The 25,193-nt window shown below is 36.4% G+C and overlaps 5 protein-coding genes and 1 pseudogene across 6 annotated transcripts; 2 read left to right on the top strand and 4 right to left on the bottom strand.

The window, feature by feature from the left end:
• Positions 1-791: 791 nt before the first annotated feature.
• On the bottom strand, positions 792-2,868 carry LOC111790488. Its single transcript, XM_023671407.1, has 3 exons — positions 1,776-2,868; positions 1,504-1,696; positions 792-1,422 (listed from the first exon to the last, which is right to left on the bottom strand). The coding sequence occupies exons 1-3, from the start codon at positions 2,199-2,201 to the stop codon at positions 842-844; spliced, it is 1,200 nt and encodes a 399-aa protein (XP_023527175.1). The 5' UTR covers positions 2,202-2,868; the 3' UTR covers positions 792-841.
• Positions 2,869-6,825: 3,957 nt separating this feature from the next.
• On the top strand, positions 6,826-8,737 carry LOC111790506 (ADP-ribosylation factor-like protein 5). The gene is made up of 3 exons (XM_023671428.1): positions 6,826-7,039; positions 7,247-7,469; positions 8,189-8,737. Exons 2-3 carry the CDS (start codon positions 7,278-7,280, stop codon positions 8,546-8,548), a joined length of 552 nt encoding a protein of 183 aa, XP_023527196.1. The 5' UTR covers positions 6,826-7,039; positions 7,247-7,277; the 3' UTR covers positions 8,549-8,737.
• Positions 8,738-8,938: 201 nt separating this feature from the next.
• Positions 8,939-10,149, bottom strand: LOC111790511 (guanine nucleotide-binding protein subunit gamma 2-like). The gene is made up of 4 exons (XM_023671433.1): positions 9,769-10,149; positions 9,495-9,547; positions 9,345-9,389; positions 8,939-9,253 (listed from the first exon to the last, which is right to left on the bottom strand). Exons 1-4 carry the CDS (start codon positions 9,889-9,891, stop codon positions 9,157-9,159), a joined length of 318 nt encoding a protein of 105 aa, XP_023527201.1. The 5' UTR covers positions 9,892-10,149; the 3' UTR covers positions 8,939-9,156.
• Positions 10,150-12,353: 2,204 nt separating this feature from the next.
• Positions 12,354-13,584, top strand: LOC111790512 (calmodulin-like protein 11). Its single transcript, XM_023671434.1, has 4 exons — positions 12,354-12,502; positions 12,572-12,729; positions 12,806-12,886; positions 13,251-13,584. Exons 1-4 carry the CDS (start codon positions 12,427-12,429, stop codon positions 13,386-13,388), a joined length of 453 nt encoding a protein of 150 aa, XP_023527202.1. The 5' UTR covers positions 12,354-12,426; the 3' UTR covers positions 13,389-13,584.
• A 283-nt stretch (positions 13,585-13,867) lies between these two features.
• LOC111790295 lies at positions 13,868-16,112 on the bottom strand (annotated as a pseudogene).
• LOC111790482 (ATP sulfurylase 1, chloroplastic-like) lies at positions 16,015-19,900 on the bottom strand. Of its 2 annotated transcripts, none has more exons than XM_023671400.1 (5): positions 19,078-19,900; positions 16,986-17,391; positions 16,634-16,894; positions 16,463-16,549; positions 16,015-16,382 (listed from the first exon to the last, which is right to left on the bottom strand). In XM_023671400.1, the coding sequence occupies exons 1-5, from the start codon at positions 19,578-19,580 to the stop codon at positions 16,236-16,238; spliced, it is 1,404 nt and encodes a 467-aa protein (XP_023527168.1). In that variant the 5' UTR covers positions 19,581-19,900; the 3' UTR covers positions 16,015-16,235. The 2 variants fall into 2 exon arrangements, with proteins under 2 accessions (XP_023527168.1, XP_023527167.1); XM_023671399.1 differs by lacking the exon at positions 19,078-19,900 and adding an exon at positions 17,511-18,329.
• Positions 19,901-25,193: the final 5,293 nt, after the last annotated feature.

Here is a 25,193-nt window from a genome sequence, read left to right as displayed (position 1 = left end):
TGAGAGACCAGGACAATAAAAAAAGAACACCCGCACCTTATCTCTCACTCCCTTTTTCTCATTTTTTTTTTTTTATATTTTAAAAATAAAATTCTGATATCGTGTGGGTGAGGAGAATAATAGATAAAAATGAAGTTTACACCTTCCCAAGCAACCTCCAAAAAAATAAAAAATAAATAAATAATAAAAAAATAAGTAGGTGAAAGGTTGCTTTCAACTGCGTACAATAATAATAATTATTATTATAATTATTCAAGACGAAAACATTTTTCTTTTCTTTTATTTAAAGAAAAAAGGAAACGAACCCACGCCTTCTTTAAACCATCACACATACAATCATATGACATTATTACCCTTCTTTGTTTCCCTTTTTTTAATTATTATTATTATTATTATTTGCAATTATTAGTTTCATAATTTTTTAAATTTGAAATAAGCTTAAACGCGAGGGGCTAAGAGGGAAGAGAATATCACGCAATTGTTATGAGTTCATTTACCGTCACACCCTTCCAGACTTCACCAATTCTATTTCTCTCTCTTTGCATTTATACCCCCAATTTTTCCCTTTATTCCCAAACCTCCCCTTCAAAATTCTTAATTTTCTTTTCTACACTACAAAATGGGATATTGTTTGTTTCCCACCCAGGAAACCAAACTATTTCCTTCTATTAAAATATTCGTTTCTTTTTTCTTTTCATTATTTTATTTCAGAAATCACCCAATAATAAGAAGATAATTATCAAGGTATTTATATTATATTTTTTTATGTTCATTTATACACTTTTTTTTTTCAGAAATAAAAAAAAAAAAAAACCAAAACTTTTTTATTTTTTTTTCGTTCTCAAGATTTCTCTTTGAGAAGGGAAGCTAATCCGGTGACTATCTTAGCTCCTTTATCTATTCTCTTTGGCTTGATCGCAGGGGGTTGCCACGGAGAACCGCTCCCCGTTGCCGGTTCATTTTCGCCGGAGATTAACGTCTGCGATAGCGATTCGGGATCGCTGGTGGTTGCGGACTCGATTGACACCGATTCCTCGCCGAAAATCAACTCGAATTCACCGCAATCGGTGTCGGTTGCCAGCGGGTCGTTTTTGGATTCTTCGGGTTCGGCCCTCGGAGGAGCGTTGGGGAGAGAGTCAGTGGTTTTGATCGGAGGAGAGAGCCATTTAGCAAGCATGTACTCGGCTTTCCTCCATGGCGGAAAATGCATTCCTTTCTTCTTCAGGCTCTGGCTCGCGGCTTCCGATACGATGGATACAATTTGTCTGAGACGTTCTGATTGCCCGACGAAGACGTACGGTAGCGTCTGAAGAATCGCTTTATATGTTCCCGTCGAACGAGCAATCTCGAATTCGGATCTAAAATCGATGTCTATCAGCAATCGTTCTCCATTCAGAATCACATCCACGTATTCGTATTCACCTAAAATCAAACAGAAACGAAATCGAATTTAAGAATTGGGGAAGAAAGAAAATTAGGGCACAGGGGGGAAGTTTTCTGTACCAGCTGGGAAGGAGGGGGATTTCTCCCATTTGGATTTGCAGATGGAAGAACTGTAACCAAGAGATGAGAGGGAATCGGTTACGATTCTGCGTAAATCGTCTTTCCGTTTATAAATTTTGTTATGCTTTTCGATGATTTTCGAAGCATCTGCCAAGAGATTTCTCTCCGTAACGCTCGTGCAAGGGATTAAACCCTGCAACAAAATGTCGATTGTCAAATAAACTATGAAAAAGCTCGAATCCCGAAATTTGGAGTTTCGGCTCAGAAATTACCTTGAGGATATCACATACATCGCCACCGGATGATCCGGAGGTGATCGATTCACCAAAACACGCAAATACATCGAATTCATCGTCGGAGCTGTCATTGCTATTGCCGTTGAAGCAATTGCAGGGATTGCGGCCATACTTGACAGCTGCCGGTTGCTTCTCGTTGCTCTCCTCGATGAAATTCTGCACCATCTTATCTAAGCAAACCGAGCTCGGCTCGAACTCGGTCCCTCCTCCTCCATCTTTGCTGCTAAACTGAGCTGGTTCACCAACAATAATCGGTTTCTCAACCGCAGAGCTTCTCAGAACGCTCGGAAACGGCCGATCGAAAAGCCGCCTCAGTCGCGATTTTAACAGAGGCTTGGCCGATTCAGGACGAACCTGTTCTCTCACCGTCTGAACATCGATATCAATCGGTTGGATCTTCATTACCGAAAAGAAACAAACAGAAAATTTTCTGCTCCGTCGAGAAAGTTCCGAAATTTAAAAGAGAAAAAAAATTGCAATACAGATTTGCTCCGGTCTGAAATTCCCAAACTACACCTACTAAATCTCTACTCTGTGCAGCTCGAGTTCATTGAAATTCACAAAACCGAAATCACAGAGAAAAATCAGAGAAATGAACTCCAGATAGTTGCATGTACATTCAGAATCTCCCACTCTAAAACTTTAGACTCAAAAAATGAAGAACAAAACGGAATCAATGACACGCTTCCACTAATCGCTCCACGCCCACTGGTCAGCTACTCCACGCACAGAATAGCCGTGAAGCGATCGAAAGGGAAAAAACCACCGCAAAAATGTACATACGAAGGCCGAAAGAGAAGACACTTCTGGAAAAATGCTGGAGCAAGAAGGAAGTAGAGAAAATAGGGAAAGGAAAAGGGAGGAGGGTTATCTCAGAGATTTTTCGTAAAAAACATGGCGACGATGATTGCAGAAGAAAACGGCAAGTCCTGATCTGAATGGGAGTGCGATCGGAAAATTCATCTTCCGATGAGGAGGTCGCCGGAGAAGATGAGATTCGAGAAAGGTCGGAGAGAGTGGGTTTGTGAAGGAGAGTGGTGGTCCTGAAAGGGGGGCGAGTAATGGAGTGGGAGAAAACCGGGCCGGGGGTTTTATAAGGAAATAGAAGAAGATGGGTTGCTGAGTGGACATAATATTTGCCACGTGGAGTCCTACATGGCAGTAATTATCCTGAAATTGGCAGTTTGCTAGCGTGACAATTATTGCACTTTCACCCAGTTTGGGTACATGGACATGGGCCAGATGGCGAGACGTGTCGCGTGGATGAAGTGGTGGGTAGTTTTTTCTTTTATTTGTTTTAAATTAATTAATCTAGCCGAGGTGAAAAACGACGTGAAATTCCAAAAACACCCCTCCACTAATATGGAATACCGGGTAGATGCCCCTCGTTTTCCGGGGATATCGAAAGCAATCGTGGCAAATGTGCAATTTCCCACTTTTTTATTTTTATTTTAACTTAATATATTTTAGTTTTCTCTTTTTTAGGAAGTGGGGGACGAGAGCGGGGCAAAGTTTACGGTGTTCGCAAAAATATTTACCATCTCGAAAATAAACTTCCTATTAATTTTTTTTATCGAATAAAAAAATTAAATTCTGGATTCAATCTCGTGTATCGTAACAAATAACAAAATAAAAAATAAAAAAATAAAAGCTTCAGATATTTAAACAGATTTTTTTAATAAATAAATTGGTATTTTATTTTTGAATAAATTTTATAAAGTTTTTCTTAATATTCAGTTGAAAAGTCATTTTCATCATGAAATAAGTACAGAAATTCAAATATTTTAAAACTCTGATCCAGGAGGAAATTTATCGGTTGGTCTACCCCCATCAACCTTTTAATTATAATTATAAAAATTCCAATCATTTAAATAATGGTTTTGGTATGGGTGGGGTAAATAATGGTTAAAATAAAATGGAATTATTAAAGAAAATGGGTGGACGTAGGGTATAGAGCCAGGTGGCGGTCAACGTTCCTAATGACCATGGACCGCCAGACATGGGTCCGTACGTGGTCCGGTTCCACAAAAATAAGGTATAAAACCTAATTAAATGAATGTTTTTTTTTTTTTTTTTTTTTTTTTTTTTTTTTTTTTTNTGAAAATTGGTGAATTTTGGGTGTAATAGGGGGAGAGAGGCTTGGATGCGACTTTAGTGAAGTTGTTTTGATGATGGGCAATGAAATTATTGAATTCTCACTCTTTTTCTGAAACTCATCATTCTCTCTTTTTAAAGCTTTTGGGAACATGGCCTTGTCATTAGCTTTTGGACACTTTCAGATGCCTTCTATTTCACATTCTATTTTCTTTTTTTTTATTTATTTCTTTTAAAACCCCCCCAATAAATAAATAAATAAATAAATTCCAAATAAATAAAACCTGGGTATTTTGTTTCATATCTTTTGTAACAAATATCATATCCACACGAATATTGTGGCTCATTTAATTCATTATTTCAAGTAGATGAGTGTCATTTTCCATCGAAGTCATCGCAGTTGGAGGAAATTAATTCATTAATTAATTTTCTTTTCTTTTGTCAAATTCAGTATTGGGCCCAATGGGCCTACAGATGTCTAGTTTTCGTGGTAGGAGACACTTCCTCAATAATTATATAATACTTGTGTATGCAAAGAACATTGTGGTTATTTTATTATACTCAACTATTCCAACTACTTGAGTGGAGCAACATAATTAGGTTTATTTCCATTTTTAAGATGAATTCATTCGTAATGTGTGGATTTTATTATGAGAATTGTGTTTCAAGTTTCTCAAATTTTGATAAATAACATTAATTAACAAAAAATCAAACCACACCTATCGAATTATAAATATTTTTTTTTTTTAAATCTTACTTATTTTGCTATGTTGGATGATGCCCACATCGGCTAATTTAGGGAATGATCATGAGTTTATAAACAAGTAATGCTATCTTCATTGGTACGAGACCTTTTGGGAAGCCAGAAACGGGCGTACTTGGTTCGAGGGGAGGTATTGGATTATAAACAAAGAATACAGAGCTTATGCTCAAACTGGACAAAATCAAATCAAACCCTAATAAAATTTAATTTTTAATTTTTATGAAAAATTCAAACCCAATCCACCAATCATAAGGTTGAAATAAATAAAGAGATAATATATAAGATTATAAGAACATAAAATTTGAAAATGACATAAAGTTCAAAACGTCGACGTTGCTGAGGATCCGATTACCCACTATGGAAGCTACCCCCAAATATAGTAAACAAAGTCATTTTCCTTGCAACCACCAAAACCAAATTAAAGTCCCAATTGGTTAATATTATTACAACTTTATTCTCAATCTGTTGGCCTACCATACCCCTTTACCTTTTTCCATCATTTTAATTTATTTTTAAAATTATGGATGTACATTTTTTAACTCTAAATTAATTCAATTATGTTTAAATTTGTTTTTTTTTTTTGGGTATGATTTTAAGAGTATTTAGCTTAAATGGTTAATTATGATTACTAAAGTCCATCCATTCTTAATCATAGAATTGAAAAATACTTGTTTAAGTAAATTCGTGTATGCTTAATTTTATTGATTAATTTCTCAAAAACAAATCCAAAATATTTTATTAGGCCTAACCCACATGGGTGATGGGCCCACTCTAACCAAAAGGATTAAAATGATAATGATTTAATGGATTTAATTTAATTAGGTTTAGGGTTAATGAAGATTGTTAAATAGCCCTATTTTTTTAAGCACATCTATCATGGTTCTAAAACACAACATTCTTTAATTATATCCTACCATATTCTATTATTTATTATTTATGTTAATATTTTCGGACCTAATCATGTCATATATTACCAAAAAGAAATTAGAGGTCAAAGTGATACAATCGTCTACAAATCGAGAAAATAAAATTAGCGAAATCTTATCTCAAACGTGTAATATTATAAGAAGGATATAAAATATAATATTTAGAAAATCATTTATGTCGTGTCAAGGTAAGAATTGGGTGTGGAAGCAAACAAAAAGCTTACATGATCAAATGCGAAAAAAGAGAGAAAAAGAGAGGGTGATGATGAATGATGAAGACATAAAGTTGTTTGATGAGGAAATCTACTTAATGTGTTAATTTTTTTTTTTTAAAAAAAAATTAAAATAGGTTTTTAAAAAATAGATTAATTACGTCGGAGTAGAGGTATTAATTACTTTAGAAGGATAAAAAAGAGATGAGATAATATCAATTTGAACATAGCTCAGTAGATAAATAGATTAATTATCATCTAAAAGATGAATAGTTCGAATCAAATTCAAGATATAAGAACAGATCATGAGACTTGAAATAGTGGGGTTTGAATGTTTTTTTCACTCGAGATCCCCACAACTTAAGCTTGGTCTAGTGCATATGAGACGATGCGATTGTTTTGTCCTAGGGTTTGTCTTTTTTCTTTTTCTTTTATTATAAATTGTGTTCTTTATATAACCAGCAGAGTTTGGTTGCTCTATTCCTCTAACAATCCAAAATAAATCCCACTTTATTTTATTTTATTTTCATTTTCCTCTTGGAAAAAGAATCTCCTTTTCTTTTTCTTTTTATTTTTTAAATGTGGAATAAAATTTTAAAACAAAAAGAAAACAATAATTATTATGGTCTAAATCATTAATCCATTATGTACAACATTGATTGTTTACCATTATTAAGCTATTCCTGATTAATAAGGTTTTATACTTTCTTAATCATGATTTAACTATTTAAAAAAGTTTAGGTTTAATCATTAAGTTATTCCGGAATAAAGGAGTCGGGTCGGGTTCTCTTTTGTTGGGCTGGGCTTCGGCCACATAATCTAGGTCCAATATGTAAGATCGAGTTTAACAGCCCAACCACTCAGGCCCAAACAAAAAACAAAATTTAAGTCTTCATTTTTTTAAAATAAAATTATAATTTTCTTGCAGATTTTTGGTGAACACAACTAACTTAATGGAGTGGTTTTCCGATTGTGGATATTATACCCAACTAAACACGGCGTTACCCTCATAAAGATGGACACGTCAGCCGCCACAATGGATCAAATGATCCTTGCTGTCCACCACCTTCGCTTAAAGCTCATTTAACTTAGCGCGGAAGAATATTATCATTTTATTTCGGAAGCTAGAAATTTCATCTCTGAATCGCGGATTAGGGTTTTCTCTTTGGCTTCTACATCGGTTCCTTCTGTAAAGCTCCTGCACTTCACTCTTCCATATCGGATTTCCCGTATCGATTTAATCAGGTTCGGTTACTGTCTTTTCAATTTCTGCCCTTTTTGTTTTCTGAAGCAATTCTGATCTGGATCTGCAATTTTTCCATCCCTCCGGGTCTTCTCGTCTAGTTTTAATTTCTAGGCGATTCCAATCGTTTTCGCCAACAAATTCCATGTATTTGACTTCTATGTTTTTGTTGATGAGGAATTTATGTTTTTCTTTGTTTGGATATTTAGGCGATTTGTCGGTCTTTTCCTGTGGGATTCGATGGGGGCTTTCATGTCGAGATTCTGGTTCATGTTATTTCCGGCAAAAGAATACAAGATCGTGGTGGTTGGGTTGGATAATGCGGGAAAGACGACGACTCTTTACAAATTGCACTTGGGAGAGGTTGTTACTACCCATCCTACCGTGGGAAGCAATGTTGAAGAGCTTGTGTACAAGAACATTCGATTCGAGGTGCAGTCAATCTATATCAATTTACTTTTACTTTGCCTTCTTATTATTCTATTTTTTTATGGATGCTCCCTGTTTGTTGTTCATTATATTCCACCCATTGGGGATTCTTCTCCTCCATCAATTTCACTGTAGTATTCTATTTGAGTATTGGTTTTGTATAGTTTCGCACTGTGATCTTTGAATCCTCCGGCTAGTTGAATGTTTAGTTGTCACGTGAAATTGCGAGTTTGTGTATTTGGTTGATGCAAAAGATTGACCTAGAAAAGAAAATGTGATGCAAGATATGGGAATTCGTGTGTTGTCTGTAAACCTGATACCTTGCGTGTGAAGTCCCAAAGTAGTTCTTGAATAAAGCAACGTATTCCCTTTTTTTATCTTCGGGAAGTCTAGTCCTGTGAAAAGCCCAGCCGAAGCATGAGATTTATCCTGGCTTTTTATGAGCGTTTAACTGGGAACTTCCCAAAACCCCCCCACAATTTGCAGTCTTTCTGAAGGGAAATATTGGGTTGATGTTTGTGATCTGCGTGTGGTTTCCTCAGAAATTGGGCTGGTTTATTAGGATAGTAGAAACCAGAGTACGTGTTGGAAAAGTAGATATTTAGATAATCCATTTACATAGGGAACTTTGCACAAAACCCGTCTTTGTTCCTTTTATGGAATGTGAAACTGAGCTTTTCCCTCAACTAAACATGTTCCATTTGGCAATTTTTTTTCTCTAGGTATGGGATCTTGGTGGGCAAGACAGGCTTAGGACATCATGGGCAACATATTACCGCGGAACGCATGCAGTGATTGTTGTGATAGACAGCACAGATAGAGCAAGAATCACCATCATGAAGGAGGAGCTGTTCAGACTACTCGGTCATGAAGATCTTCAGCAATCTGTGGTGCTGGTCTTTGCAAACAAACAGGATCTTAAGGATGCCATGACTCCCGTTGAAATCACCGATGCTCTTTCACTCCACAGCATTAAGAATCACGACTGGCACATTCAAGCCTGCTCTGCCCTCACTGGAGACGGTCTATACGATGGTCTTGGATGGATTGCACAGCACGTTACCGGCAAAGCGACTAGTTGATACGAAAAACTCACAGCTTGTGAGATTCATTCTTGTAATCTTGTGGTTAAACTCCTCGCCCTTTATCTCTTCTTATACAAGTCGAGCAGTTTATATATCCTGTTTAATTCCATTTTGATTTAAGGGTTGTATTAAATTTTTTGAAAAATGGAGCCATATAAAAGAATTGCCTAGTGTCATTCCAAATGAGACGGAAGGGTTCATATGGATTTTGTTAAAAGATTACCTGTTTTTCTGCCCTTAAAATGTTGTCGATAAGATTATAATACATTTAAAATTGCCGTGGATTGTGTGCAGCAAAAGAGATTGCGAAAAGTTCTGGTGATAATAGGTTCAATTATTTATTTTTCGAAAATTTCAAAAAGAAAAAAACTATTCAACCTGCTGCAGTACTTGAACGTCACGAAGATTTAGAAAATAATATTTTTAAATACTTCATATGTTCATTCTGAAAGTACTTTTTGGATTCTATACCAATTGGCAAACCCAACATTAATGTGTAATGTGAAAGCTCTGTTAAGGAGAAATGGGTGAGTCTTGAGCTTGCCAAACATCGTCTTCTCATGAGAGCTTTCAAATTCAAATTCACTCTGTGGAAACCAGAATGGTTACAAAATCCAGCATCTGCATCGACAATGGCATCGATTCGAGTCTTTCGGGCCTTCGAACCATCGATCCCAAGCTGGATTCACCGGGGCAAGAGTTCTGGCAAAAAACCAAACCAAAATGAATCAGATCATGATTTTAAAGATGGGAAATGAATCAGGAAATGTTTATAGAGTAAGAAGAAGCATACTCTGGAAGTAGAGGGTCTGATCTCATTTCTACACAGCCCAACAGCCTGGTATTATATTATATTCAGATTCAATGTATAAACAAAGCCTTCAAAAAGTTGGCATTTTTCATGGAACAAAGAATGAAAAATTCATTACCAAATTCAACTTACTCTTTACAGGATGCCGACGCCTTGTCCAATTTTTCCAGCTGCTCCAGCTCTTCCTGCAACAGAGAAATACCAGTTTCATTCTGTTCCTTTGTTTGTTCATCATTGTCCCAGCAAAATCCTCCCCTCCCCAGAAACAAAAATCGACCATTTTGAGCCAAACCCATCAAATTATCTCACTAATGTCCTACTTCAATTGAAATTAAAAGTTCTTGGAAGCAACCAAACATGTAAAAACAGAACAGAGAAAGAACAAAAAGTAAAAAAGAATCACCACCTCTAGAAACCTAGCCTCTTGCTCGAGCCGCTTCATTTCCGCCAGCAACCTATGTTTTCCGACGGCATCCACAGCGGATAACGACTGAATCCGGTGGGCAATGGGAACAGCAGCCTCCGCCATGACTAATTTAACAACTCAAACCCAAAACCCTAAGATTCTAGTAGTAGCAGAGAAAAACAGAGGAATGAATGAGAAAAGAGAGAATTAAAGAAGAAAAGAAGATAGACCCAGAAATTTCCATGGGTACCCCATAAATCAAGGAAAAGAAGGATCTGAATAATGGAAGTGAAAGAGGGGAGAAGGACGGAGCTGGGGTTTTTGTGTGCTTTATATCTTGATTTTGGCTTCTTGTGCGTGAGGGTTGAAAGAGGAAAAAGAAGGTGAAATTGTTCAAATGGATGTGTGTGGTTGTTTTAAGAACAAAAGTTTGTCTGCTTTTTCATGATTCTCGTAGGCTGTCTGCTTTGTCTCACTTCTATTGGGATTTCGCCGAATTACAGTGAACCCCACCCACGCTTTACTCCTTTGAATGAATCGTGATCAACAAATAAATATCTGAATCACTATATTATATCATTCCTTCAACCATAAATTCTCTATAATTTTGTTCTAAACTAGTGCCAGATCCTAATTTATATGAATTCAAAACATAGTTTTGTTGTGTTCTTGTTTGTTCCTCAACACTCCTCCACCAGCTACCGGTCTCAGTTTGTTCAAACAACTATACAATTCATCTCAAGTCTCATTAAGAAGAAAGGAAAGACACCCATCATTCTAACTTTCTTAATCATCAAGATCGCCCTACATTGATTCATTCATCTACTTCTCATTTACTCGAGTGTTACATGCTCACCACCAAAGTCTCGACCTAGTCGACTCTAGCCAAGGTGACATTGTGACTTTGGGACTGTGTTTCGAAAAAAATATAGAATTCACCCAAAATATTATTAATAATCGCTCATCTTTGATATCATGATTTGTGAATAGTTGGTGTAATCTTATTATAATTAAAGATTCTTTTGTTGAATAGTCAATAAAGTTGATGTTTAAAAAAACAGTAATAATAAAGTTAATGGTTTTATTAGCACGCTTGACAGTGTTGTAGTTTTATTTAAAATGCTAAAAAGACAAAAAAATAATAATAAAAATAATAGATTAGTATTATTGGTAATGATTTGAAGGAGGTAAAAGTGAGAAAAAAATGATTAAATGAAAAAGTGAGTAAAGCATGAGACGCAACAGTACCCCCCACAAAAGTAACCTAAAATTATACGATGATCTTGCCACACGTTGCGCCGCCGGCAGCCACAGTATCCTTATTTTGGGCCTTACTTTGGGCCTATATTATTGTGAAGCCCAATTGGAGGGAGAGTCAAATAGTCAACGTCCCAACAAAAAAAATATTAATTAATTTAGGGGTTTGAATTTTAGTCAATTGGAAATTAAATTCCCATTACCGCGTCGTGTGTTTTCCGTCTTCCTCTTTTGAACCTTCAAAGTCCAAACTTTGAACTGCGCCAAAAGTCTGTCACGTGTACACGTGTTAATTCCTCCCACTTCATATTAAAAAAAAAAATATATATATATATACAAATTATCCAATTTCGTACACCCAGAAACCGCGTCTCCAGCCATACTCTCATTTAATGTTTTTCATTTTTTGAATTAATTTTTTTTTTTAAAAATTTAATTTTCTTCCTGCCCTGATCTGTCTCCTCCAATCCCTATGATTCCATGAATCACACTCATTATACATCTTTTCTTTTTATTTGTGTGATTATCCAAATTAAGTACATGTACGATTCAACTCTATTTTTTAATTATTTTTTTTAGCTTTCGCAAAGCCATGAGAACTTATGATTAAAGTGGACAATATCATACTATTGTGGAGAATTTTTTTTTGAATAAGTCAAATGAAAATGGAATCGAAGATTTTGATGGTATAGATTATATGAAAATGTGTGTGTGGGAAGCAAGCAAAGGGGCAGGGGAAGGCAAGGCAAGGCAATGCAGCGTGTTGGGTGGGGTTGAAGGATTCTGCTGCTCACTGCACATCTTCCAATGCACAAGTTTTCTCCTTTTTCAATGTTGGCCTTTCCATTTGTCCCCTCTCCTTCAACCCTCACAGCTGTCATTTTTTTTCTCTCCAACCTTCCCTCCACCCTTTAACTAACCCTAATATAATTAAATATTATATTATTTTACTTTTCAAAATATCTCACCATTTTTTTTAAAAAAAAATTATAATTTAAAAACACGTAAAAATTCTGTTCTTAAATTTTGTCATTTATTTTAAAAATACAAAATTTACAAATTTAGGGGAGGTTTTATATTATTTTAGAGCAATTTGATATTAAGAAATTATTTAAAAATTTCCTTTTTGTAAAGGTGGTGATGAATGACGGAATTCTTCAGCTAAATTTGACTCTTAATATTAGCTTTGTTATTATTAAATTGGAATGTTTTATTTTTCTAATATATAAAAAAAAAATAATTATTATTTTCTCAATTCACAGCCTCGGAATTCTACATAAACCCAGCTCACATTCCGCCATTCCCCAAATTTTCCCAACCCTCCTCCTCTGTTTCTTCTCCCTTTCCCTCTCTTTCTGTTTGTTTCCCGAGAAAATTTTCTGTCGAAGGAAAAAAAAAAACATGGCGGAAGTACTGAGTGAAGAACAGATCGTGGAGTTTAAGGAAGCCTTTTGTCTCTTCGACAAGGACGGCGATGGTGAGCCCCCCTTTTCTGATTCCGTTTACAGAGCGTTTTGAAACTGAACAGGAATTTGAAATTTTGTAGGGTGCATTACTATCGAGGAATTGGCGACGGTGATCCGGTCGTTGGATCAGAATCCGACGGAGGAGGAGCTTCAGGACATGATTAATGAGGTCGACGCCGACGGCAATGGAACAATCGAATTCGCTGAGTTTCTCAATTTGATGGCCAAGAAAATCAAGGTTTGAGACCACACGACCAAACTAACGAATTCACGACATGTCGTTCCGACAATTTCGAAGTCAAAATGTTTGAATCTTNACTGATGCGGAAGAAGAGCTGAAAGAGGCTTTCAAAGTGTTCGACAAAGATCAAAACGGATACATCTCAGCTACGGAGGTACATTTTTTTTTTTTTTTTTTTTTTTTTTCAAATTTGTTTATAATTGATTAAAATATAATAAATACTCGAAAAATATCTATATTTGGTCAAAAGTTGTAATATTATTTAATATTTAATAAATAAATTTCTTGTGATAAATTATAAAATATTTGTGAAATGGGAGTACAGTGTACCGTATGTGTAGTACGTTGTGTACCATGTACCTGTCCGCACTGGATTAAAGAAGATGGGTAATATAAAAAATTAAATGGTGGGATTATTCGTTGACTTTTGGGGGTGTGAAGAATCTAACGGCTGGAAAAAAATATTGATGCTTTTTTGCTTTTTTTTTTTTTAATTTAATTTTGTCAATGAACTGCAGCTGAGGCACGTGATGATCAACCTCGGGGAGAAGCTGACCGATGATGAAGTGGAGCAGATGATCAAAGAAGCCGATCTGGACGGTGATGGTCAGGTCAATTTTGAAGAATTCGTCAAGATGATGATGACCGTTGGATGATAGATTCAAGTAGCCTTTTTTAATCAACGGTCCCAAGAAAAACAAAGGGATTTCTAAAATTCATTTATTTTCATATAATTTCATTAATTTCCTGCTCCTTGCATAGTTATTAATTTGTACTTTTTGCCCCTTTTAGCCCACTTGTTCATCAATGTAATCCCCTCTTTATTCTTAGTAACAATTTTTTTACTGTTCATCTTGCTTTAATCCCTCTTATATGTTTAAAACAATTTATTTTTATTAAACTCTTTTCACTCCGTCTACATTAAAAATGTCCAGCATAGGATATTTGAGCATAAATAAAGTATTTCTTGATGATGATAAAAACATGATCACTCCCTAAATTAGTACGTGAGACTCTCATCCTCCCATCAGCCTTCGAAACAGTTTTTTTTTTAATTTTTTTATTTTTTTTTAGTTTTATAATCAACAATCTCAACTAACGACTAACAAGTGCAAGAATGAAGTACAAGTGTATCATGCCGTCGTTCGCGCCTGAAACGCAACTGAAAAAGAAAAGAAGAAGAAGAAGAAGAAGAAGAAGAAGAAGAAATCATGGGAAGTAAACAATTCAGAAACTCGAATGCTGGTTGTGAATCTTGTCGACAAAATCCATTCGATTGATTGCAGTAGCACAGCAGATGCGGGTCCCAAAAATTAGGGATTTGGTTCTACGCTTCCCTTTACGAATCGGCAATGGCGGTGGTAAGTCTTTCGCTACCTTAGAGACATTGCTGCTAAGTTATTTTGATCCATGGCTTTTAATTCCATCCTCGATTCTTCTTTTTCTTTCGCGAGCCCTGGAAAAGAAGGTCTCAGTTTCTCTGAATCGCTTCTTCCCAACTTCCCTATTCGTTTCTCCATTGGCTTTGTGAAGCTAATCTTATGCAAGTTTGGCGAGTCTTCGACTGTATTCATTTGGAATAGCAATGAACTTTTCTCTGTTTCTCCTGTCTTTCCTTCGCTTTGGATATCTGTATTGAAGCGAGGTGATTTACGCGTCTCGATATCACCAATTGAACTGTCGGAATTTCATTCCTTGCTCGTTCTTCTTGGTGATTCTTGATTTTCTCCTCCGAATGTGGGGAATGGAACTGGTGATTCAAATAGGCTTTCATCTGGTTCTTGTCTTTCCGCTTCATGTTCATTGTTTGTTGAAATTCCCGTCGTCTTTCCTATCTCCTCATTCTTATGCTTGCAATCTCCAATAGATAAATATAAAGTGTCCATACCTTGTTCAGAAATTTCCAAATATTCTCCATCTGGATCCTCGCAATCCTCTCCAGGAGCCTCGTTCTGGTTCTTGTTCTTGGCTACAAATCCAGTAGAAACTTCAGTTTCTTCTGCATTGCTCCTGGAGTGTGATCCAATCGTGGTACATTCCACTTGGATCGCATTTGAAATCTTAAATTGAGTTGCAATATTGTCTTCAATGACTGTTTCAGTTCCCAAATATTCTTCTCTTAATTGGGATCCGTGAATCTGTCTTCACTCTCAGGAACTTGCATAGATTCTTCCGGTGGTAAACACGAAAAATTATGACGTATCAATTCGGTCGCAGGTTCTTTATCTTTAGTATCAACTTTTTTGGCATCTGGCATTGTATATTCATGGCATGGCCTTGGCTCTATTAGATCACCATTTTTCTTCTCCACGTCTGTGTCTGGCTCTGAACCATTACAATCCGCATCAGTTGATTTTTCTTTGTCCATTAGGACAATGGCATCCTTTCCCTTATCTCCATCATTTTCCGTATTAGTATCTCGGCCTGTATCAATAACTTGATCCATATTGCTGGTTTCCTCTGAATCTTCCATGGTAGAATCTGCTGAATCGTAAGTGTTGTTCAAACTCAATTCCAAAGCATCCTTGCAGTCCTCTGGGGATTTGTTGCTATCTTCTACTGGGGATTTGTTGCTATCTTCTACTAGTGATTCAGCTGTAATGTGGAGCAACTCATGCTGATTACTCTTTAACTCCGTAGTCTTTACAAGTTTCTGCTCATCTAATGCAAGGAATGGGAAAGTACGCTGAATAAGACTCTAGAATACTAGAAGTTGTCTACAACAGAGATGTTCAAATTCTATTATTCCTCTCTGACACTGGTACTTAGTGATCGTCAACCTTATAGCCTTCAAGATTTTGTTTAGCACATAAAGTTCAACAGTCTGCTACTCATATGAGCACATGAACGATCTGTCATCATGATTGTGCTTTTGCAACTAAAATTTATACTGTTTTTTAAGTATTGTTTGTAGGCTGGGGTAGCGGCAACCTGAAAGCAGGGGTATATCCAAACTGGACATAACTGGAGCTGCGATTTCTTGGGTAAAGCGCCTTCTTGCTGCGTTTTTCATTAACAAATTCAATTCGCCACATGTACTTTTCATCATATTCTCTATATTTAAAGGTGAATGGGTCGCCTAACTAGAACTGCAATTGCTATATTATTGTATTGATCAAGATTTCTTGAGCTTTAATCCTTAGGCTGATGGAAGGTGGCTGAACTGAACTCCATCATTTGGGAGGCGGAGTTCATAATATCTTAGTAATTTTGCATGTAGTTCTCTACCTGTCTATTACAGCTTTAAAAGTCGAATCATTGGACTGTTCTGCTTTTTCCTCGTTAATAAAGTTTTCATCCACAACCTTGTAATTATCCATGAACTTTTCATCTACTTGAAACAAAACCTGTAAAGGATCAGAATAATATAAGGACAACATTCGGTAAACCCATCTCAAGCAAACTCTATACAATATGCTGTGTTGTACAAATCTAAAGATGTAATGAGGGCATCTGAATTTACAAAGCGAGGCAAATCATGTGACGGGCACAACAGCCTAAGCCTACGCCAGAACAGGTTCAGGTTCAGGAAGTCTGCCATTGCTGCTAGCAGGTACCAAACTTTCATAGTATTCAACCAGCACCTTCCATCCACCTGGGCACATAAATCCTTCAGGTGGGCTCTCTTTATTCTTTGCTAGTCCTCTCATCTGCACCATCCAAACATTGGTTTTCTTTTTCTTGTTTTTCATTATAAAACAAATCACTATAGATATGCGCAGGCAATTACCTTGGTGCCGGATATGAAAAGGAAATCCTGAGCTCTAGAGGGGTCAAAGAAGGCCATCTTGCCCTGAGTTTTATCATAAGCAGCAACCTGAATGTGTAACATAATAGATAGATTAGTAACTCCTCTATCTAAGTGAGTTGATGGCATGGCATTCTAAATAAAGCTTATTACTCTGAAAGGAAGGATGTTTAGCCGCTCTAGTCCAGGTGCCATGCTCAACACTTTCTTCCCATGCTCTGCATCATACAAATCTCTTTTCTCCGTAGGATGACCCATTCCAGCTGGGTCACGTCCAACAATGTAAAAGTTGGCTCCTGCGTTGATCCTTGCCTTTGCATGCCACTGCACCTCTGTTGGCCCTGCATAGTGCATTGGAGATGGAAATATGGAGACCACTGTTGTCTCTGGATCAAGAACACCATCCTCCAGCACCTGGTAGTAAAATAGACCCAGTTCTTAAAGTTTAGATCTTTCCATATCCAATCAACAAAAAGCCTAGGAAAGATGGTTTACAATTAGGTACCTTCTCGTGTTGCTTCATTCGCCAACTAAGTGGAACATCATCGGCCTTGGTGTAGCCACCCAAAGGATGAAGCAACAAAATGGGGTTCTTGTATCCCATATCAAGCAGTCGACGGCGAGTATCAGTCATTAGTAATGCATGCCCATTATGTACTGGGTTTCGCAGTTGGAAAGCAAACACTGCATCTGCATTTCGCCGGGTGAATTCCTCCCGTAGTTCTGCAGGCGACTGTCGGAATCGATCGAGGCCATCGTGGTACTTGATTGGCTCTATAACCTCTAAGTCACCTCCTATCAGCCAATTACCAACATTGGTTATAGCACGATCAACATAAGGGAGCCCAGGGGCTGTGGTGCCCCAGGTTCTTGCTATCCTTTCTTCTTTAGGGTGCTTGTAGATCTCAATACTGATTCATCCAAACATAAAATTAAAAACCACACGATGGGTTTACCAATGCCAGAGAGATTCATCGGAACCATAAAATTTTCCAGAATGAACACTGAACAAAAGTGGAGAAAATCTTACTCCTTCAGAATAGCAATGGGGTTGTTGTTCTTGGCGTCAATGAGAGCCACACTGGTGGAGTCCCCGATGCGGTGCTTTTGGGCATCGTCAATGGCGAGAACAATGGGCACTGACATGTTCGCCACAGACCCATCTGGAAGCCTGAGGGAATTGAAATGAAGCGTTTGGAGGAACTCGGATTCTCTCATGAATCCAGTAAGAGGACTGGCCCATCCTTCGCTGAGCACATGAACCCACTGAATGTCGATGCTCGTAAGCTGGATCGCGGGCAAGGATAAGGCTTCCTTCTTCTTCAGATCCCGCAGAGGCTCCTCAACCAGAAGCTCCACCAGCCTTCCGCCGTCCGGTTCAATCAAACCCATCGAAACCCGGAGCGGGAGATGGGTCTTCTTCGCCTTGGAGCTGCCAGCAATGGAGACTGTAATCGGAGCGCCCAAATGGGTGTAGGAAGTTCTCTGAATAAAATGAAATGGAGATGGGGTTTTGATGAAACCAGTCGCCATGGACGCCGTTAGAGATGGAGACGAAGGCTTCAAAGCGAGATTAATGAAAATTCAGCTGAAATAGGAGAAGATTAAGCTGAGGGGGTAGAAAGTGGGAGAGAAAAAGAAACAAAAAGGGGAATCAGAGGAGGATTCTGCAATGTTTTTTGAATTGGTACGATGGGATATGAATTTATAATGATCCAACCAACAAAAGATACAAAAGGGGGATGATGAAGATTCCTAGTAAATATTCTCCCTCTTTTGGTTGGGAGGATGAACCTGGACATCTTCGTTTCTTCGGAATTTTTGGTTTCAAGTTTCCCAAATTGGTCCACCGATGCAATACTGATGCAATACTGAGGAGGTAGATCGATCATCACTCATCCCTCTTGTTCTCTGCCGTGGGCAGAAAGTCTCATGGTAGTTCTTATCTTTTAGATTTCACTCTATAGAGAGGAACTAAATATTCCTTCTAATGATGTCGAAACTTTTTTTAATATACGCATTCTAAAACAGTAAGGTTGACGGCAATATATATCGTGCCAAGGTAGATAATATCTATTAATTGCGGGTTTATGTTATTAAGTGGTATTAGATTCATACAGCAACGACGCTGGGCCTCAAAGGGGTAACACTAGGCCTCAGAGGGGTAGATTGTGAGATCACACATCAATTGGACAGATGAACGAAACATTTTTTATAAAGATGTGAAAATCTCTTCATAGTAGATACGTTTTAAAATCGTGAGACAGAGAACAATACGTAATAGGCTAAGGTATACAAATACAATATTTGTTAGTAGTACGCTTGAACTGTTACATTAATACATGTAAGTTAAATGATAAGAGATAGGTATCTATAATTATTTATAAATTTTGAATATTTAAAAAAATTAATATACAAAATTGGTAATAGAGGAAATTATTAAGCACTAAATCGAAATTTTTTATTAGAATTTTTTTTTTTTATCATCCAAACATAAAATTAAAAACCACACGATGGGTTTACCAATGCCAGAGAGATTCATCGGAACCATAAAATTTTCCAGAATGAACACTGAACAAAAGTGGAGAAAATCTTACTCCTTCAGAATAGCAATGGGGTTGTTGTTCTTGGCGTCAATGAGAGCCACACTGGTGGAGTCCCCGATGCGGTGCTTTTGGGCATCGTCAATGGCGAGAACAATGGGCACTGACATGTTCGCCACAGACCCATCTGGAAGCCTGAGGGAATTGAAATGAAGCGTTTGGAGGAACTCGGATTCTCTCATGAATCCAGTAAGAGGACTGGCCCATCCTTCGCTGAGCACATGAACCCACTGAATGTCGATGCTCGTAAGCTGGATCGCGGGCAAGGATAAGGCTTCCTTCTTCTTCAGATCCCGCAGAGGCTCCTCAACCAGAAGCTCCACCAGCCTTCCGCCGTCCGGTTCAATCAAACCCATCGAAACCCGGAGCGGGAGATGGGTCTTCTTCGCCTTGGAGCTGCCAGCAATGGAGACTGTAATCGGAGCGCCCAAATGGGTGTAGGAAGTTCTCTGAATAAAATGAAATGGAGATGGGGTTTTGATGAAACCAGTCGCCATGGACGCCGTTAGAGATGGAGACGAAGGCTTCAAAGCGAGATTAATGAAAATTCAGCTGAAATAGGAGAAGATTAAGCTGAGGGGGTAGAAAGTGGGAGAGAAAAAGAAACAAAAAGGGGAATCAGAGGAGGATTCTGCAATGTTTTTTGAATTGGTACGATGGGATATGAATTTATAATGATCCAACCAACAAAAGATACAAAAGGGGGATGATGAAGATTCCTAGTAAATATTCTCCCTCTTTTGGTTGGGAGGATGAACCTGGACATCTTCGTTTCTTCGGAATTTTTGGTTTCAAGTTTCCCAAATTGGTCCACCGATGCAATACTGATGCAATACTGAGGAGGTAGATCGATCATCACTCATCCCTCTTGTTCTCTGCCGTGGGCAGAAAGTCTCATGGTAGTTCTTATCTTTTAGATTTCACTCTATAGAGAGGAACTAAATATTCCTTCTAATGATGTCGAAACTTTTTTTAATATACGCATTCTAAAACAGTAAGGTTGACGGCAATATATATCGTGCCAAGGTAGATAATATCTATTAATTGCGGGTTTATGTTATTAAGTGGTATTAGATTCATACAGCAACGACGCTGGGCCTCAAAGGGGTAACACTAGGCCTCAGAGGGGTAGATTGTGAGATCACACATCAATTGGACAGATGAACGAAACATTTTTTATAAAGATGTGAAAATCTCTTCATAGTAGATACGTTTTAAAATCGTGAGACAGAGAACAATACGTAATAGGCTAAGGTATACAAATACAATATTTGTTAGTAGTACGCTTGAACTGTTACATTAATACATGTAAGTTAAATGATAAGAGATAGGTATCTATAATTATTTATAAATTTTGAATATTTAAAAAAATTAATATACAAAATTGGTAATAGAGGAAATTATTAAGCACTAAATCGAAATTTTTTATTAGAATTTTTTTTTTTTTTTCAAATTGAACTTGTTTTTGTTGGCTAAATTCGAAATCCATTAACCTAAAAAACACCTTGTTTTTTATTCTTTTTTGTTTATAGCAAATCTTGCGCTTAATATTTACACAATTTCGTAAAATTGGTCCGAATCAAAAAGCCTGCAGCCCCACGCTTAATATTTATTGGATTGGATTGGGTTGGGTTGATATCCAACTCCAAACCAGGACATGGGCTTCAAGACTGTTGCAGATTCTTTCCTTATGGAGTTTGAGTCAAAGCCCATCAATACTTTGGGCCAGGCCCATCATGTTTCTTTTCCAATTTTTATTAGGGATTTACTTCAATATTCCATTCAATCAATAAAAACCCCCCCGAAAAAGCTTATCTAATTTGTTTTCATTTAATTATTTTTTTTAATTTCTCAAGAAAAAAACAAATTTGTTGTTGAAGCTTCTATCGAAAACCACAATCTAATAGACATATTGATAGTCACTACTCCCTCCCAATATCAAACACTATTCTGGTTAGAATTATTATTTAACTATCATCTTAGGATAGAACACTAATTATCTTGCTTTTCACATCAAATTAGGCCATTAGTTGTCTTATCTGGTTTGTGGTATACATAATTTAGATATTTACTAGTTATACGATCACGAGCATCAATCATTTTCACAACACAATTGTTTGGTTGCATTAGATGACATGTACGTCAAAGTTACCTATTTCTTTCACTGATCGTCTGTGGAATAGAATGAGGAAGGGTGAAATCGCAATGAACATGCTTATCTTTGTTCAACGAATAAACATTTCATATTTTTCATGCTAGGATGAAAAGGGTCTGCAATTGATTCTCGAGTTCGTAGGGATGCAGTATCACGACTTGATGGATTGATGGTTTCCAAATGTAAAACTACTAAAACAAATAAAATAAAACAATATTGATAAGGTCATGTGCTAACGGTTCACATTAAACAAGATATTAGTGTATCCAAATAGAGGAGGATTCTTGATGGTACCATTTACCCGAGTAACGTAGAAAAGGGAATCACTCGACTACTCTGAGAAAATTTTGTTAACATGAAGCATCTAGTTGGGAGGAACGTAATTATAAGGGCATTAATTGTGTTGAAAAAAAAAACGAGTAGTATTTTGAGAAAGATCTTTTTGTTCGATTCATGATATGCCGTCTTACAATCTTATGAAAAAAATTTTGCACCATGATCATTCGTTATGGGAAAATCTTTTTACTCGATTGTTTTTTTATTATTATTTTATAATTCTTGTCGATCCGATCCTTTCTTTTTGTGAAAATCGAGTGCCACCAAAATATTTTTATTTGTAATTATCAAACCCAATCCCTTGTCATCATACATTTTTCAATTTTTTTTTTTAATAATGATGTCCACGACCTTATAGGACCTTTTATATGTGATCCTTTCTTTGCTCTTAATATTATAAACAAAAATTGATACAAACAAATTTGTAGATCTTGTATTAGTTGGAGAGAAAAAACGAAGCATTCGCTATAAAAGTGTGGAAACATTTTCCTAGTAGGCACGTTTTAAAACTATGAGGCTGATAGCAATACGTAATGGATAAAAGCGAACAATATATGCTAATTGATACGTAAAGGGCCAAAGTGGATAATATATGCTAGTGGTAAGCTTAGACTGCTGCAAATGATATTAGAGCTAGGCACCAAACGATATACCATCGATGACACTTGCCCTCAAGGGAGGTGGATTGTGATATCATATTGGGGTGTTACAAATGGTATCAGAGCTAGGCACCAGACGATGTGTCAGCGATGACGCTGGCTCATAAAAGAGGTGGATTGTGAGATCACATTGGTTGAAGGATGCGCGGTTACAAATGGTATCAAAGTTAGATACATGGTGGTGTGCCAACGAGAATGGTAGCCCCCAAAAGAGGTGAGTTGTGAAATGATTAATATGAGTGGTTTGGATGCGTGTGAATGATGTTATTATGGTCAATTTTTGATTCACGATCATAGTAGTTGCTAAGTTGCATCATTTTTCTTAGGTCCACAAAATAATTAGTAATACATGTGCTTATTTTATTTTTTTAATATACAATTATTTATAATTAATGTTCCTTATATGTTTCCCATATCGCTTATAATGCACCACATCTTTGGGAGATTGTCAAATGCTCTTTTTACTTTTTGAGTGACAGTTACCACTCAACCATGTTTTAACTGCAATTCATTCTAAATCTGGGAATTCAAGGAAAGTCTAAATCTATCACTGTCAGATATTAACTTTTTGCCTTTCACTTTCAGACTTTTTTTCAAGGTTTTTAAAATGCATTTGTTATGAAAAGAATTACACACCTTTATAAACAATGTTTCGCTCCTCCCTTCAACTAATGTGCGATCTCACAATCCCACTCAACATCCTCGCTAACTCTCCAATTGATGTGAGATTTCACAATCCCACCTAGCATTCTCGCTACCACTTAATTTTTTCTACAATCGATGTGTGATCTCACAATCCACCCCCTTCAGGGTCCAGCGTCTTCACTAACACATGGCTCAGTCCATTTGTATCAACTTAAGTCGACCGGTAGCAAATATTATTCTCTTTAGGCTTTCCCAAAAGGTTTGTGTATGAATGTTTTCACACTGTTATAAAGAATGTTTTGTTCCACTCTCGAACCGAAGTAGGATCTCACATTTACACACTTAATTAAACAAATTATTCAATACTAAGTTTTGATCCTCAAACAAATTATTCAATACTAAGTTTTGATCCTCGTACGAATACAACGTGAACGGTTTGAAAGTAATAAGAAGAAAGAAGAGATAGAAAATGGTAGGAGAGGAGTGGGTTGAATAATGATAGAGAATCAAAAAAGAAAAGAATGGTCTAAAGAGGAGACAGAGGCAGTCAAAAAAGGAAGCCCTTCTCTCTTTTTTTTTTTTTTTTTTTTTTTTTCTCCTTAAAGTTAAAGTCATAAGCTCATACCCCAATATCAATACCAATAAATCCCCCCTTTCTAAGTTTTATCCACTTTTTAACATAATCATGTTACATATTTTTTTTCCCCCCCATAAAAAATTAAACTTTATCATTACTTTTTTATTTTTTGCTCTTATTATTATTATTGTAATTATTTTAGTGGTTTTATTTATTTTCAAAATCGTACGGATAGGAAGGAAGTTCGGGAGATTACATGGGGTCCACATGGAGTTTGGAATGGGGCCCAACAACAAGAAGACAATAAAAGACAAATTTTATTTTTATTTTTATTTTTATGGGAACTTTCTTGGAAGATGAAAAGACGAAAGTACCCCTACACTTGTTGTTGTTTAATTTATCTTTTGTTGGGGATGGTCCACATTTTATGTGGGGTTTGGATGAGTGATGATTAAAGGGAAGGATGGCAAAGTACTTTGTTCATGTTGGCCATTCTCTTTTTCTATTTATATATATATATATATATATATTTTTTGGGAGTTCTGACCGTTTTGCTTTTCGGGTGAAGGATTAAAGTGTTTTGGTGCCTTTTGATGGCAACATGCCCAAAGTTTTGAAAAAGAGCTCAAATAATGTCCTAAAAGACATAAATGCCCTTCAATCAATGCCCCTCCATTTTTCTTTTTTGGTCAAATATCATTTTCATTATCATCATCATCCTCAAAAAAATTTAATGTGTTTTTAATTATTATTTTATAAATTTTTCGGAATTTTCCCCTTTTCTTTTCAATGGAATAGTGATTGTTTCTATTCTCTCCCTTTCTCTCTCTCTTCAAAAAAATAAAACAAATTTATTTTTAATCATATTATAAATAAATGATTCAAAATAATTGAAAATGTTAAAATATTTTAAGCAGCTTAAACATGTTTATATTAAGAATTTAGTTGATGAGAAACAAGAAAATGTGGATAAAAAGAGATTTAAAAAGGTGATTTTTAAAAAGTGGCAAATCCAAATACTATGACAAAAAGATGGCAATAGTGAGACACCTTTATTTTTATTTTTTTTTAATTATTGACAACTTTTTTTATTTTCTTTNTTATATGTTTCCCATATCGCTTATAATGCACCACATCTTTGGGAGATTGTCAAATGCTCTTTTTACTTTTTGAGTGACAGTTACCACTCAACCATGTTTTAACTGCAATTCATTCTAAATCTGGGAATTCAAGGAAAGTCTAAATCTATCACTGTCAGATATTAACTTTTTGCCTTTCACTTTCAGACTTTTTTTCAAGGTTTTTAAAATGCATTTGTTATGAAAAGAATTACACACCTTTATAAACAATGTTTCGCTCCTCCCTTCAACTAATGTGCGATCTCACAATCCCACTCAACATCCTCGCTAACTCTCCAATTGATGTGAGATTTCACAATCCCACCTAGCATTCTCGCTACCACTTAATTTTTTCTACAATCGATGTGTGATCTCACAATCCACCCCCTTCAGGGTCCAGCGTCTTCACTAACACATGGCTCAGTCCATTTGTATCAACTTAAGTCGACCGGTAGCAAATATTATTCTCTTTAGGCTTTCCCAAAAGGTTTGTGTATGAATGTTTTCACACTGTTATAAAGAATGTTTTGTTCCACTCTCGAACCGAAGTAGGATCTCACATTTACACACTTAATTAAACAAATTATTCAATACTAAGTTTTGATCCTCAAACAAATTAT

This window comes from Cucurbita pepo, chromosome LG03 (assembly GCF_002806865.2).
Source record: "Cucurbita pepo subsp. pepo cultivar mu-cu-16 chromosome LG03, ASM280686v2, whole genome shotgun sequence".
Classification (NCBI taxonomy): domain Eukaryota; kingdom Viridiplantae; phylum Streptophyta; class Magnoliopsida; order Cucurbitales; family Cucurbitaceae; genus Cucurbita; species Cucurbita pepo.
The sequence above is the reverse complement of the archived record's forward strand: the minus strand, read 5'-3'. Positions and strand labels throughout refer to the sequence as shown.